Raw genomic sequence first — 16,144 nt, 5'->3', positions numbered from 1 at the left:
CATGAAAAATACGGGTATAGGCCTATTTAACATAGCAAGTGTTCAAAGTTTACAGAATTTAAACAAACTTTATGTATAACAGAGTAAAATGATCGTGATGAGTGCATGATAACGAAACATCAAATCATTAAAAAAAATGTGACACATTATATCTATAGTTAGAAAAAGAACATGTAGATACACCTTACAATGTAATTTATGCTAATATACGAGTTATAGCGTAATAAAAATATTACCTTTAAGAAAAAATAACAATAAGTGTTGAGCATTACAAATTCAAAAAATTAAACTGAACAAAATAGCCTTTTAAATTTATAGTTAGTATATAGTTATGATGCAAAAATATGTAATTTACAATAAGAAACTATGTAAAAGTGAAATAACACGATAAAACATTATGTAAATGCTCTAAAATTTCAGTTTTCATTAATTGTAAATAAAAATGCCTAACTTAAGTCCATTTCTTTAAGTCTTAATATCTGGGTGGAAATTAGATTATTTCTAAGAAAATATTTATCAAACAAAGCCATTGGTTGGATAGTATTTCATGCAACCAAACTCAATTTACTTGAAAGAAAAGTGTTAACTCTGCAAATATTCAAAGCTCATTTAGTCACAAAACTATGACAGTGAACTTATGCACTTTTGCATTTGGGCCTCCAATTTAGAAACTTGACAAACAAATTATTCTTACACCAAAAACGGATGCCCCCTCTGGACCAAAATGATCGTACCGGTAACTTATAATTTTTTGGTTGCAATAGCAATTAAGATTAATCTTTGCACCAAAATTTATACTCCCTGGACCAAAATGATCGTATTTTAATTATTTAAACACAATTGCAATCAAGAAACATGTTAAACGAACTATTCTTGCATCAAAGACAAATGCTTCCTGGACCATGTGATCGTATTTTAATTATTTAACTATATACCTATTTCATAGTTTCATCTGGTATTTCATGAGGTTGTTCTGACTGAGATACCTATTCATAATTAACTTATTTGTATTTATTTAGTCCTCGATTAGCGAGTAGGCTAGCATATATAAGGGCCCCGTCTCTTAGGGGCAGAGGTCTAGGTTTGGAACAGCTCATAAGCCACAAGTCGTGCTTACTATAGCTTTCGCAGTGATCACATCGGATCTATAAAGAGGTGTGTTAGGCCTACAATTTTGAAGTTATTTTCAATTATTTTAAGCACGATTTTTCTCCTGTGTGTGGTGTGGAAGGATATCTAAGTTTCAGCCGATCTATTTCTGTCGACATTTCGATCACTAGGCCTATTAATTTTAAGAATAAAATTTGTATTCTTGGAATCATTACCTAATAACTGGGGTTACCACGATAAGCTATCGGACTTTCTCTATAATTCCAGATTGGACACTATTTTCGTTGAAAATATTAAGTCTTGGCTTCGAAAATATCAAAATGTACGATAAGCTTCGAAAAATCGAATTAAGTGTTAAATTTTAATATTTGTTTAAATAGAAATTTCAATAGGGAAAAAACATCTATTCGAATTATCCAATTTATTATTAAAGCTAGTACATGAACATAAACAGACCTTTCAAGTTCCACTGCCAAAACTCGTCTAAGACGTTTGTTACAGTGAAGACACATAATATACTTTAAAGTGTATATTTGGTTGCCGTATAGGTGAAAATCGGATGTGAAAATCGTTGAATTTATAAGGCTTTTTTTTTTTTGTAGAGATGCAGTCGATCGTATATACAAGGCATAATAAAAACCTAAACTAACCAAACCTAACTTGTCACATATTCATATATTCAAGGTATATAAGTGGAGTACGAAGGGAACAGCCTCAGCGCTAGTTTATTTAAATTAAACATTATTTGACATACGTCACCGGCAACAAATAATGGTGTTTCAATCAATCCAATCACTTGACATGTAGCTATCTAGCATATTTAACTTCATAATTTAGATTAAGTGATACCGAAATCTTACTTAAAAATACAGAGCTGGGAGAAAAGACGACAAAATGTTACACTGAACTTCAATTTTATTACACTTTTAATATAATATTCATGATTATACTGTTTTATATAGGGGAGACAAGAATACTTAAAACAATAATATAAATCTTCACAATTCTGAATAAACCACGAAGAAAGAACACTGCACGAAAGCGATAAGGAAAGAAAAAGGTTTTACGAAATGTTAAAATGTGTAGATATACAGGAAACTTACCAAAATTAAACGTGCCATCAGTAGGAGAAAAATCGGGAAGAAACATCTCTGATATGTCCATTGACAAGTCTTGATTGTGTTCTGTTATTAGCATTTCCGTTCAATATCACGTTAATAAAACACTTTTAAAATTAACTGTCGGCAACACTACTGTCAAGTGGAATTGAAATGGCAACTTTCTACGCTGGCGACACGAGTTTTACATATTCTACATCAGAATAACAAATGCCATCTTGTTTTCCGTCACTATTTGATATCGATTACTCGATACAATTATTGTCAATATAAAAAAAGTTCCAAGACGCGAAGTATAATCTTCTGCCATCTAGCAGAGTTAGCAGAAACTATAGCAATAATTGATGCACAAACACCCTGCCTGGTGGTAAATATACAAAATAGTGGGCCAGATGATAGGGAAAATTCGAGAAGCGAAATAGAAATTGAGAAGAGTGAGCGCGGATTCAGTATTAACCTTTATGAGCACAGTAGTTTTGGTGGTAAAATAAGGTAGAACGTGGACAGAAAGAGTTTATAATTTTTTGTGTCTCAAAAGGAAAGCGAGAGAGAATGTCTACAAAACTGGAAGACGTAAGTTATCGGTATAATACTCGTATTTTGCTATATCTTTGTCATGCAAAAGCATGTTTTTTCTGTCCTAACCCAACAATGTTTATACTGTTTATACACATTGTTTATGAAACTCGCAAAGCATTGACATTTGGCTTTATCTTTAAATTTATATTATTTTTGGAGTTACAAAATATCGTCACAAAAGAACTCTTCTGTAATACATGAAACATGTATTAGGTCTAAATGGAATTCTTGCCAAAACTTTTGTAATCTTGAAGTTATTGTGTACGGTACAATTTCTTTTTTTTTTTTAATTTTTTTTTATTCGTTTTTTATTGTTTCAATACTTCCGCATTTGAACAGCTCCGGAATTTCACGGTGACGTACTTTCGTTGTTGCACGTAAATGTATTTTACAAAAGAAAAAAATGAAGGGCGCCCTTCTACTGACCAAAATGCGTATATGCAAGGCATACCAAAAGCCTGAACTAACAAACCTTACTTGTCGCTTGACTTTTCAAACTCCCTATCTAGGCCTATGTACCTACCAAATAGCTTACATGCGATCCCACATCACCGCCACTCGACTAGAAGCCAAGTACGTAAATACGGTAAATACATTCCACCTATCTTCGGTAACGCAATCCAGTCTCTAACAGAGATAATCTCGACTTCTGTCGCTGAAGACAGAACCCGGATCCTCTGAATTGATAGACCCGTTTACTAATGAAGCACAATACGGAAACGTGCTGTTTTCAATAAATTATATATAAGATTAAAATTTCCTTCTGTTTCCTCTACCTCCACTTCTACCTTTTTTTTTTGCACACAAAATAAATTATCGGTAGTATTGAAAAGTGCCTTTTCATAAGCGTGATGATATGCATTCGACAAACACAGGCACATCTGCTCTTCTAAGATAAATTGTTGGCATTGAGGAAACCGTACACATAAATTCCTTTTTCCAAGTTACTCTAGAAATAAAGAATTTTATCCTTTATCGGTTACAGTTACATTAGAATAAAATTATTACTACCATACTTTCGATTTCTTTACAGCTTAGACTTGATGTAGCTGAATTAAACAAGCTACTCAATACGGCTGTGAGACAGAGAGTGAAAGATGTGCTTTTAATTGAAATTCGCAAGCTTGAAACTGAAATCACAACATTAAAAGAGCTGTCGGAAAAAAATTCAGTTTCTGATGTTCCAGTCAATTCGGCTCCTGTATCAAAACCAAAGTGTTATGAAGTGAAGCTCAACAACTACGGTAAGAAGAGAACTTGCTAGTTTTTATGATATTGAGTAAAGAATTTTATAAGCATATGCAATTTGCAGGAATTGGCTTGTGCGTGTTAATTTGTGCAAATAACTTAAATTGCACGTGTAAATGTGAAATTTCAGTTTGCAAAAATAACTACTGAAGCGACGTGATACACCAACTTTTTACCTGGCTGGAAGCCCGAGAAAGATTCGAGTTGCAAAAATAAGTTTGGCTTGAACAAATTCAGATTGTGCCTGGAAGCGCACTATCCATTAGAACATTGTATAAAATGTTGTTCGTTCTTGTTTTCATTGGTCCTTGCTGTATATTCACAATGAATATTATGTTCGACGTTTATACTACCACTAGAGTTTCCAGATTTGTTCTACAGAAGGGGGGGGGGGGGAAGGAAGATTTTCACAAAATATAAGAAAGCTGTATGGAACTCTCAGGGGTTTAGTATCATAACCATAGGCTAATTGTTTATTGTTTAAGGTGCAAGGTCATTACTGTTCTTAATTCTGTTTTAGTCACAACAGTATAAAATACAACCTATAAAATGTTAGATTAGGTAGGCCTATATAGCTGTATATTTCCAGAATAAGTGTAATAATAAAGCCATCCATACTTAGGGAAACATGAAGCATTGCTGACATCACTCATATTTAACAAATGATTTGGCAGCCTAAAGTACCGGTAATGTTTTATTACTCGTGTTTTTATTCTCCAAGATAAATTTTCTGCATGACTGATTGAAGTTGAGAAATACTTATACCAGTAATTTATCTTTATCAAATCAACTTAATTTACTGTATTTCTTACATCTGGTCACTTAGGGCCGTATTCACAGATATTCTTAGTGTGGGCTTCCGGTGGATGATCACCAAACTAACGTTTTTCATATTCATAAACCAGTGTTAGCAGTATGATATGAATCCTGTACAAGTAACAAGTCGATAGCCAGGGCTATTTTAGCACACTCATAACACAGGTTAGCGCAATGTCTATGAATAGGACCAAACTTCATAGCTAGCATTAAAAAAGATAAATCTCTGCATATAGGTCTAGTAGACCCTAGTACAATGTTGAACGTAATTATATTGCGGAGGAAGAAATGTAGATAACCCTCAAATCACAGAAATATTTTAAGGCTTACAAAAACCTTTGGAATATGAGTAACATCTGGCAACTACTTAAGTAGGCCTAATTGCGAAAATTATCGGAACGCAATCCAGTTCTTTTATGTGCGACTCTCCTCTTGTTAACAATCAACATTCAGGCCATCTTTTTATTACTTAATTGTCTTATATCTAATGTTAATACTGCTTAGCTTGCTACCAGCAGAAAATTGACATGACTTAAACAGAGCATTTTCCAAGTTACATTGATTTGCGCGAATTTGCATGTGCAAACCAACTTGTACAAGATTGCAGAGCTTGTAAACCTACCAATAATAATGAGCCAGAGTTGTACTGTACAACACATTTCGTTCAGTGATGTAACAGTATTTTTAGCAATATTTTATATATATTATTTCAATGTACCGAAGTACATATGATATTTCCATGCAGATATTCTGTATGAGTGCACCTCAGCACATGTGTGGACTTCGGTCCTATGTTCATAGACATCTATGACGTAGTGCAGAGGGCGGCCACTAGAGGGAACCCAAGAGTTGGAACTCAATCAGAGACAATTCTGTCTGACGTCGGGGTTGTATCCGATGTGGCTTAGTGGATAAAGCATTAGCACGTAGAGCTGAAAACCCGGGTTCAAATCCCGGCGCCGGAGAGAATTTTTCTCCGTTCCATTACTCTTTCATCGTAATATTTTATATGTTTTCGAAGTTCAGGTATTATACAGACAGTTATTTTAATGATGTTGGAAACTGTTAATGAGCTCATGTCAAAACCTTCCCTCAAAATTGCGTACACAGACTGAGCTCCACAACACAAACACAAATATATATATATATAAAATCAGCTGCCCATATTAACTGTAAGGGTATACATGAATTTTTCAATTATTTCTTATTTATTTATTTTTTTTTTAAGCTTTTATTCTACAATCTTACAGTTAACATACAGCTAATTTTTTGTATTTGTATCTCGTACGGAGATGTAATAATGTTTGCAGAGAGGTTACAACAGGAGCTCATTGATCGGTCCCTTGTAAACATGACTAAGGATAAAAAAGAAACCTGGATGATTGCAAAAGATTGTTGGAGAAATGGGTATATACTAAGTACTGTGTGATCCATAACTCTGTTAACATGTTTGCTGGATGATTTGTGCTGCATATTCACAAAATACGAACCTAGGGGAAGAGTTAGAAGGGAGTGAAATAGCTGGGTTTTCATTGGACCAATACAAATTATTTTGTGAATTAACTGGTCCATACAAATAAAACCACATCTCATCAGAAACAATACTAAATGGGGGTTCAAGTCAACACTGCACTGCCTCAAGAAACAACCGGAATAAGCAGTTCTGGCAGCAATTTTTACGACATAAAATTTGTATTTCTGTCATTTTGTAAGGACTACATTGTAGTTTTCTGTGCAAATTTTCTTAAAGATTTTCTAGTAGATTGCTTGATATGTTCTAGAGATGTTTTGCATAGAAAAGTGTAGCATTTAACACTTTAAATCTGGTGGTAGTAATAATATGTCCATGTCCCACATGCAAGTTCAAATTTGCGATTTTTTTTTCGAGAAAACCAACTGCAACATTGATGTAAACTGTTAACCATTCTATATTTCATTTCATCAATATTAATAATAAAAAATAAATGTCCCTATGTCTGTGGACTTAGCAGAGGCATTTAAAAGTCCAGGCAGAGGTGTATGCTGGATATTTAAATACCTCCAGACTTAAAAGTATTAGCCAGAAGCCCATCTTGTGATCACTGACGTTGGAGGATAGGGGTGTCTGGAAACACCTCCTTATATTTATGAAAACGTGATAGTGCTCTGATAAACACTTTATTGCTTTGTAAAATTAGCATGTTAAGAGTAGAAAACTGATTTCCATCTTCCTCAGCAACTTGGTGTAACCCAAGTGTTAAGCAATTGCCTGGATAATTTCAAGATAGATTGCCTGCAACACTTTGACATCTTTCAACATACAGCCTAAGAATCTGCATCAGTTACCATTAAAATTACTTTGTTACCAGCATAATCACTTGGCCAAAGAAATCCTGTACTGTAACTTATTACAAAAAGGAAATATTACAAATCAAGAAATTACTCGTTTTAGATTTGTAATGTCCAATCCAGTTTTTAATTTATTCAATAGTTACGAATTCCAGCATGCATTAGAATTACCCCACGAAACTCTCTTGATGTATGATGCAAGCATACATATTTCATTATTTTGCTTACTGCTGCCACACGAGTCATAGCACAGGAATTCGGTGACAGCTGGCACAGACAGTTGTAAGTCACATTGTACATTCACTTTATATCTTTAATAGTAGGTAAATTTAGATCATAAAAGTGAATTCTTAGAAAGTTCACATTTGGAGCACAATCAACAAAAGATCCATCGCCAGATTGACAGAATTTCAAAGGAATGTGTATTATTTAAACTTTCTCCCTCTCTTGTAAATTAGGAATAGAGTTTAACAAAAAACAATGTAAGTGTGTAATTTTTTCATATCCTTTATTTTGTGAATATGAAATTTTGGCAATTATGATTGCCTATGTGATGCTTTCATTCTCCAATACACACAATTGTGTAAAGTTTCAATTGCCCATAACAAAATTTTGGCCATTATCAAAATTCATATATACAGTGAACACTGTAATGAATTGACATGGTGAAAATACATATGCACCTAGGAAAAATTTAAACAAGGCTTTCATACTTCGGCCAGTAAAAAACTTCACACAGATCCAATATCTTACATGCTGAAATTTTTATTTACATGTTCTTTACCCTCCAAGATGTATTTTCATTATTCACAAAATAATATTTCTCACTAACATCCATGAAATGTAATTATATTAATTTCCCCACATTTCTCTTTTTCAGCTTGGGATCAGTCTGATAAATTTGTGAAAATATTCGTCACTTTAAAAAACGTACAAAATGTAGATCCTGCAGATGTATTTTGTGTGTTCGCTCCCAAGTAAGTACAGTATCATCATACTATTTAATTTTGTGCATTTTATTTTCAACTTTATTGCATAATACTGATTGTATTCTTCATCCTTTCCAGGTCAGTTGAACTGAAAGTCAATGGTTTAGACAACAGGAATTATTCTCTTCCCATTAAAAATCTCTTGGAGGAAATAGATGCTGAAAAGAGTCACTGGAAAGTCAAAACAGGTAATCTTACATGTTATGGTCTGCAGAGTAAGCTGACTCCTGCCGAAATGAGATACTTCAGCTTTTTAATTGGCGAGCAGACTGCTTTTTTTTATGTTGTACTGCAGCTCTGAAGGGATTACTGTATTTACTCATGTAATTTCTCCATCCCAGAATAAGTTTAGGATATCTATTTCATTTTCCTCAAGTAATTTTCTCCTTACATCAAAAAATTGTATTCTCTTTTTCCTTTCAAGAGTGTATTTTATGAATATTTCCTATCTGTCTATATAATTTTGCAAAGTCTGAGATTAAATTGAATCGACAAAAATGTTATATCTAAAAGTGTTCCTGGGTTTTCAAAAGTTGGCAACCCTATGTAGAAACATACATTGTTTTGGAGCTGTATTAATATCAGTGAACAAAAGGGTAATCTATCTGTTGGATATATTACCAAGAGCAACAGATACGAGGTGGTATCAAGAATATCCCATCTGGTCAAAAACTAACTACTGACTGCCATCATCCTTGAAGTAATCCCCTCAGCATTTCTGCCCTTTTTTAAATTCATCCTTGATGTCTTGTTCTGTGAGGGTGAACACTGCCTGCATTTCTGCCTCTTATCACATCTATTGTGTTAGACTGGTGGCCTTTCAGTTTCATCTTCAATCAGAGAAACACAGAAAAGTCGCAAGAGACCGACTCAGGTAAGTAGGTGTGAATTGGGGATGACAGTCATGTCGACACACTGCTGCTTCTGATCAGATTTCAAGATCCTGAACACAAATCGGTAACAACACAGTGCATGCCCAATTCAACAGGCATGATCCTTTGGCATGTTCCATAATCAATTCCGATCTCATCAGCAAGATCATGAATGGCTTGACGTCAATCCTCACAAACGAGCTGTTGAAGTTTGGCAACATTGTCGAGCAATGTGCAGTTGATCTGCTTCCCTGTGTGTTTGTCATCCTCAATGGATGTCTGAGAGGTCCTGAACTGAACATGCCATTCAAAATCTGGTGCTTCTCCGAATTATTGCCAGGGTCTTTTTCCGAAATTTGTACAAAATTTCATGCATCCTCGCTGTTCCTTTCTCGAATCCATCATGAAATTGCCGCACACAGCTACAAATAAAAGGACATAAAAAATCAGCAATTACATCCATTTGCGTGAAATTTCGTACACTGACTCCAAGATATGCTAGTACTATCATCTACAGTTACACCTTGCTACTACAACAGCAGCTGTCCAGATGACAGCACCAGCCTGGGAAAATCTGGATAATACCTCCTACAACACAGTGCAAAAGCTCTAAAAAAATCTCAAACTGTATTAATTAGATATTATGGTAAGATATGTTGATGTCTGTACTTCATTCATTTCAGATAATGTGGTTATATTTCTGGCAAAGAAGAAAGTTGGATCCAAGTGGTCTCACATGACTATGTTTGAGAAGAAGGCCCATGAACCAAGAATACCAAAGCTTGACCAGAGTGATGATCCATCAGCGGGACTCATGGATATGATGAGACAAATATACGAAGATGGGGATGATGATATGAAGAGGACCATAGCCAAGGCATGGACGGAAAGTCGTGAGAAGCAAATGAGCTTCTAAGATGTGCTGTGATGACAGTTGTGAGGAACAGTTTAAAAGACTCGAAAATAGTTGCATAATTGTATCATTAACAATCATTGTAAACATACCATTCCCGTAACTAATATTGATGACTCTACATATGTAGAGCATGCTGTTACATATGAAGTCCATATGTAACAAAAAGATTTTGCCTAAATGTGGAATCTTATTTCTGCATTCAAGCTCTTTGATTTGAATTTGAGTGAAGAAGTTCAACTGAAGTGTCACCATGTAATGACTGTAATAAAATGTGTGAGAATATGACTATTATCTTTTGATCTTATGTTCATGGTATCACATTCTATTCAGATTATGCATTTTTTATATACAGGGTGGCCCACTTAACTCTTTTCACCTATAATAAGTGTGTGAAATATTTCAGATATACAAAAACCGCCAATTACAAGTTAAATTACATCGAAGGGAACATCTGATACATGTAATGAATTTTTTCTACATGAAATAATTTTCAAGATATTACAGTCAATTTTCTTTTTTTTATATGGGAACTATATTTTGTATTGCAAATGTTGCGTTAGCTGTGTCTAATAACAACTGACTACTTTATCGACTGTTTCAGTGTCACTGGTAAGAGTAAACATAAATAATGTCTGATGCACCCTTCCTTATGTTTAATTCATAATGTTGATGTACAGCCCAGTTACTTTATGGTGACAGCTCGTCGACACGAGGAGAAGGTTCAACTGTGAGAGGGAGACCGAACCGAGACGGAGCGAATGGAGGGAGGGAAATACAGTCATATTAGAAATGAAGTCTCACATTGCAGCGTCTGCATAATTTTGAGCTCCTGTCACTGTGTTCACTTCATACTCCGGAACAATAGTCACTAATAAACACTAAAGAAGTAAACTAACATGGAAATACAATGAGCAGCAGTTCGGAACAATAATAAACACTAAAGAAGTAAACTAATGTGGATATACAATGAGCAGCAGTTCGGAACAATAGTCACTAATAAACACTAAAGTAGTAAACTAATGGAAATACAATGAGCAGGAGTTCGGAACAATAATAAACACTAAAGAAGTAAACTAATATGGATATACAATGAGCAGCAGTTCGGAACAATAGTCATTAATAAACACTAAAGTAGTAAACTAATGGAAATACAATGAGCAGGAGTTCGGAACAATAATAAACACTAAAGAAGTAAACTAATATGGATATACAATGAGCAGCAGTTTGGAACAATAATCACTAATAAACACTAAAGTAGTAAACTAATGGAAATACAATTAGCAGGAGTTCGGAACAATAATAAACAATAAAGAAGTAAACCAATGTGGAAATACAATGAGCAGCAGTTCGGAACAATAATCACTAATAAACACTAATGTGGAAATACACTGAGCAGCAATCGAATCACTATATTTAACAGTTAATCACTAATTAACAATGAAATATACTCATGCGGAAATACCGCTAATGTTCATCAGTGCTTCACTGTTACCTTTCCTATCATCATCATCATCCATGTAAAAGATGGAGTGGCCTTCTTCTCTGTACTTCTTTATTTTCCTCAAATACTGCAAACTTTTGGCCCTAATGCTGTGATGCTCGACCAGAACTTGGCGATTATTTATTTATTTTTTTTCAATGAAATCCTAATTTCAAAATAACTTTCCTCAAAGTCGAGATACCTCCCTGAAAGTCGACAGTCTTTCAATTTCAATAATATATATTTTTTTTAAGTGTGGGCCGCTATTTCTGTGAAATATAGAACTCGTGCATTGGTTCGTCTTATGGCAGCTTCATTAAAGTTGTCCACAGTTGATTTTGGCGCCGATTATCAATGTCTTTAGTCACCCTTATTACTTGGCTAATACAGCTCTCAGACACAGCGGTAAACTCTGCTACAAGTTTTCCAACATTTGTTACGTTTTTTCTTCCGACGCTGTCTTCATAAAGCGCTACACGTTGCTCACGACTTCTCGCGACTGCGAATGCAATACCTGACCTTTCAGTTTACTTCTAACAGGCAGCATTTTCACAAACAGAAAATAGCAGTGAATCTAGACAATAAATACTACATACTAAACAATACAAAACAGAAGCACTACAACTATTTAAGTAACTAAATGAAATGTACGTAACAAACACACTAAATTGCAATATACAAGACAGTGGTGGTGTAGTACGTCCTTAGCGCAACTGTATGCCCACACTAACACTTCTGAGATGTGAACGCTAGCACAGCCAGGGGAAGACTAAAAGGAACACCCCTTCGAACAAACAGTGAACTCACCCAAACCACTGCGTCGCCAGGCTAAAGCTGTCACCATAAAGTAACTGGCCTGTAATTGAAGATCGAACACACCCATAGTACTGTACGCTACCCAATACAACCCCTATTCTTCAATTCTTTACTAGACAATTGAATGATAAGACATCAGCAAAGTGTTTCAGAATGATTCTCTAGAAGGTTTACATCTGTGGTGGTACATTAAGCTACATTTCACTAGTATATTATACAGTTCTTGAGACGTACCTTACCTGTGCTGATGGGAGATCTACTGCTGAATGTGCGTCAAATGATGTGGTATTAGCATGATGAATGCCATATTGGCAAGAAATGCACTCAACCAACACTTTTCCAATCAATTGATAGGATGAGGTAGTTCTGGTCAGAGATTTTCAGCACAATCGCCTGACCGTTAAATTTTTTCTCTGGGAATATTTGAAGAATGGTAAGTATCAGCAGGTTCCAACTACAGTGGAAAACATGAAAGACTGTATTAACACTGCAGTGCTGTAATAACACCAGATACACTGACAGAAGTGAGTTGATCAGTGATTTAGCGTGCACAGAGGTGTTGCGATGCAAATGGCCATCTCTTCAAACTTAAATTGTAAACTTTATGCTGTGAGAAATCTGATTGCACACCAGCTATTTTGTTTTTGAGAATAATTGTGTATTTTTTGTTGTACAATACTATTATGTCTCACTTCACCATGTGCAATATTTCCGTAGTATTAAAATGTGGAGTACATTGTGATTGTGACTTAATTGATTCACAACTGTAACCACAATTATTGTCCTCCCTCTGTTCGATCCTTGGTCACACATTGCTTAAGTTTACTCTTACTGGTAACATTCAAACAGTCAGTAAAATAACCAGTTGTTATTCGACAGAGCAAATGCAACATTTACAATACAGAACATAGTTGATTCCCATTTAAAAAACAAAAGTTGACTCTAATGTCTTGCAAATTATTTGGTGTACAAAAAATACATTAGGGCCTACATGTATCAGATGTCCCCTTCGATGTAATTTAACTTGTAATTGTCGTTTTTTGTATATCTGAAATATTTTACATGTCCTCAGAGGTGAAAGAGTTAAGTGGGCCACCACGTGTGTTTGTTTCCCCCCCCCCTTCCTTAAAGCACACAGAACTTGAACAACGAAGATAATATGTAACTAGTGTATAATCTTGATAATTATGGCACAGCTGAATGTTTTATACTCACGTGCTAATTTTCGCGAGTGTTTATAATGAAGATTATGCACGTGTTACATATAACATTTTATGCTATTCTAGCATTAAAATATGTAAAAAGAACTATTATAAATTTACAAAATGCAATTTTATGACCAGACATAGTATCTTGGAGACCAATGAGTTGATTGCAACATGGAATATACACTTATGCTTAGTTGTGACAGAAGATGGAAGTAGATAGACAGAAATATCAAAACTAAAGGAGCATTGCTTACTGCTGAATGTGTGTTGACCTTGTAGTTCAGAATCAGGCATGGATCTTTGAGTTTTAATATTATACAACTATGTTGGTCGTCTAATGAACATAAACACTGCTTGTAAGGAACAAACATTTATAGAAAATTAAATAATATATTAAAAATGAAAATAACCTAAAAACATGTCTTATTTAATGCAATGTGTTATCGTAACATATTTTAAAATAATTTTGCCTTTATGTTACATAGACTGGCAACTTTTTATGTGTGTTTTTTTTTTTTCAATAAAGACTTTAAAGTGAAGATTTTGTAGTTTAAAGAACAGATGCCAGCCTTATCATAATCTCACAAAATCCAGTTAAAATTGTGATTGTTTGAAATGTAATTACCTGTTGGCCAGGGGCATAGCGTGCATGGATGTGGGTGATGCGTCACATCCCCTGAATTTTTCTGAACAAAAAATATATTTTATCATTATTTACCGGTACTTTATTTTGTGTATATCATGTTATACCTGTTACACATAATAGTTATTATTATTTGAAGATCAAATTCAAATTTAAATGTCGCTGCTTCAACAATGAAAATATATTACACAACATGACAAAGCTGCGTGCCCAAGCCAATTTATAAATTGCAAGTTCTTACTCCCAAGAAATGTGACTGTGTATGTCACATTGGCAGGACTATGTGAGAGCGAGGCAACGTTCAGCTGCTGAGTGGAAGAATGTCACTTATACCAGTGCAGGGGATGCGATTTCGATTACACATAACCTGCGTGGCAAAATGTGATGGTATATCTCGTATCAGTTGAGCCATATGAAAACGGCAACTGCTGAGTGGAAGAACATCACTTATATCGTGTGTAATGGATGTGATTTAGGTTCTGCATTTGACGACACGCGTGTGCATACATTCAATTTTTCTGGGTGTTTTATAACTCTGCTGCATGACATATTTTATTACTACTAATAGTAATACTTCCAAAAAATATTTGAAAGAGCTGAGCTTTATTTATAGTGCTTTTTAAGTTAACCTACAACATTCTGTATAACTGTAGGCCCTAAACGTGTAATTTTTGCACAACTTTCAAGCAATAGAATAGTGTAAGTGATTTAAGAATCACATCTGCAGGTAAGATTGCCAAACTGGGAACTTCTGTGTTGTTAATGAAGATAAAACTGGCTATAGATGTGTAGGAATGAGTAAACTTTTTTTGCGCCTTTGTTTATTATTTTCTCGTGAAAAATCTATGTAGAATGATACAGATTATAGTGGTTTAAATAATATTTACATACCCAGGAAACGACACAAAGACTCATTCCTGGCCATTCTATAAGGGTCTTGGAAAATTAGGTCTTGCTTAGGCTGTTCTCCCACCAATGCTACGCTACTACAATGATATTGCTATGTCGCTGCATGTGGTTTTAAATGGACATTCTCCCACTAGCGTGACGGATACGAGATCACGATGCCACCTGCTGGCAATGAGTTGTGCAAGACTCGGCAATGTCAGTCTCCTCACTACCTTGCCGCAACCAGTCGCTTGAGATGGCTGAAGAAAAAAGAACAATATTACTTTCGTTTAACTAGTAGAACAATATTCATGCCTATACAACAAAATTTCAGCGGAATACGCAAGGAGAGATATGACTACAACAGCAGAGTAGAAGCTCCAATTTAAGTAGTTACATGCGTTATGTTATAAACAAAATAGAATAATTACAAATAGAAACAGAAAGAGTAAAAAGAAATGGAAGAAAGAGAGAGAGACACACAAAAAAATAAAAATGATCATATTTTAAATTAAACTAACATACAGAATATATTTGACAGCTCCACCCTGGCTTTCCCACAAGCTTGCGAGTGCCACTGTCTATGAGAAGGCTGGTGCGATAAGCCTTTCTCACAGAACTCAACATGCTGGAATGACAACAGTGAATTTCATCTATGGAAGGATCAGAGTGAAACCAAGTATTACGATACATTGTTATTACGAACTTATACTGTTACTAGATGTAATAACTAAAGCCCAGAATTTTAGGTGCTAAAAGTTAAGAACAAGACTGAGTAGATGAATAGATGTAGTGCCCGTGAGGGTTTTAAGCCTAGTTCACAAGAGTCCGAATTGTAATAATAAACAAAAGAGTCACAAGGACTGGGCAATGGTGTGCTAATCTGTAAGTGGTAGTTAAGAGGATTAAAGACCTTTAATGGTACCGAGGAAAAATATTGAATGACAAAAATAACATCTCAAAGAAGTCAGGGCATGGCTTCTATATTTATAAACTATAGTGAGGAATAATATTAATATTTAGGACCTGAAATTCCGGGCTCTAGTAATAACTCAAACTTTTAGGGTAGGCTAAGCCTCAAAAGCCTCTGGTGGGAAGAAAGATGTGGGTTGACCAAAATGACGATGAAGAGC

At 34.8% G+C, this 16,144-nt stretch overlaps 2 protein-coding genes across 2 annotated transcripts in view; one reads left to right on the top strand and one right to left on the bottom strand.

Annotated features, from left to right (window-relative positions):
• The window catches only part of Atf6 (bZIP_ATF6 domain-containing protein ATf6), a 178,568-nt gene extending 176,118 nt beyond the window's left edge, over nucleotides 1-2,450 (bottom strand). Inside the window, exon 1 of the mRNA XM_069841685.1 lies at nucleotides 2,214-2,450. Within this exon, the coding sequence (XP_069697786.1) occupies nucleotides 2,214-2,307 (94 nt within the window). The 5' untranslated portion in view covers nucleotides 2,308-2,450. The remainder of the gene's footprint in view (nucleotides 1-2,213) is intronic.
• A 128-nt stretch (nucleotides 2,451-2,578) lies between these two features.
• Nucleotides 2,579-10,261, top strand: LOC138710645 (calcyclin-binding protein). Its single transcript, XM_069841683.1, has 5 exons — nucleotides 2,579-2,801; nucleotides 3,841-4,051; nucleotides 8,080-8,176; nucleotides 8,267-8,376; nucleotides 9,744-10,261. Exons 1-5 carry the CDS (start codon nucleotides 2,781-2,783, stop codon nucleotides 9,974-9,976), a joined length of 672 nt encoding a protein of 223 aa, XP_069697784.1. The 5' UTR covers nucleotides 2,579-2,780; the 3' UTR covers nucleotides 9,977-10,261.
• The last annotated feature ends 5,883 nt before the right edge of the window (nucleotides 10,262-16,144 follow it).

The sequence above is a fragment of the Periplaneta americana genome, chromosome 12 (genome assembly GCF_040183065.1).
Source record: "Periplaneta americana isolate PAMFEO1 chromosome 12, P.americana_PAMFEO1_priV1, whole genome shotgun sequence".
Classification (NCBI taxonomy): Eukaryota; Metazoa; Arthropoda; class Insecta; order Blattodea; family Blattidae; genus Periplaneta; species Periplaneta americana.
The sequence above is the reverse complement of the archived record's forward strand: the minus strand, read 5'-3'. Positions and strand labels throughout refer to the sequence as shown.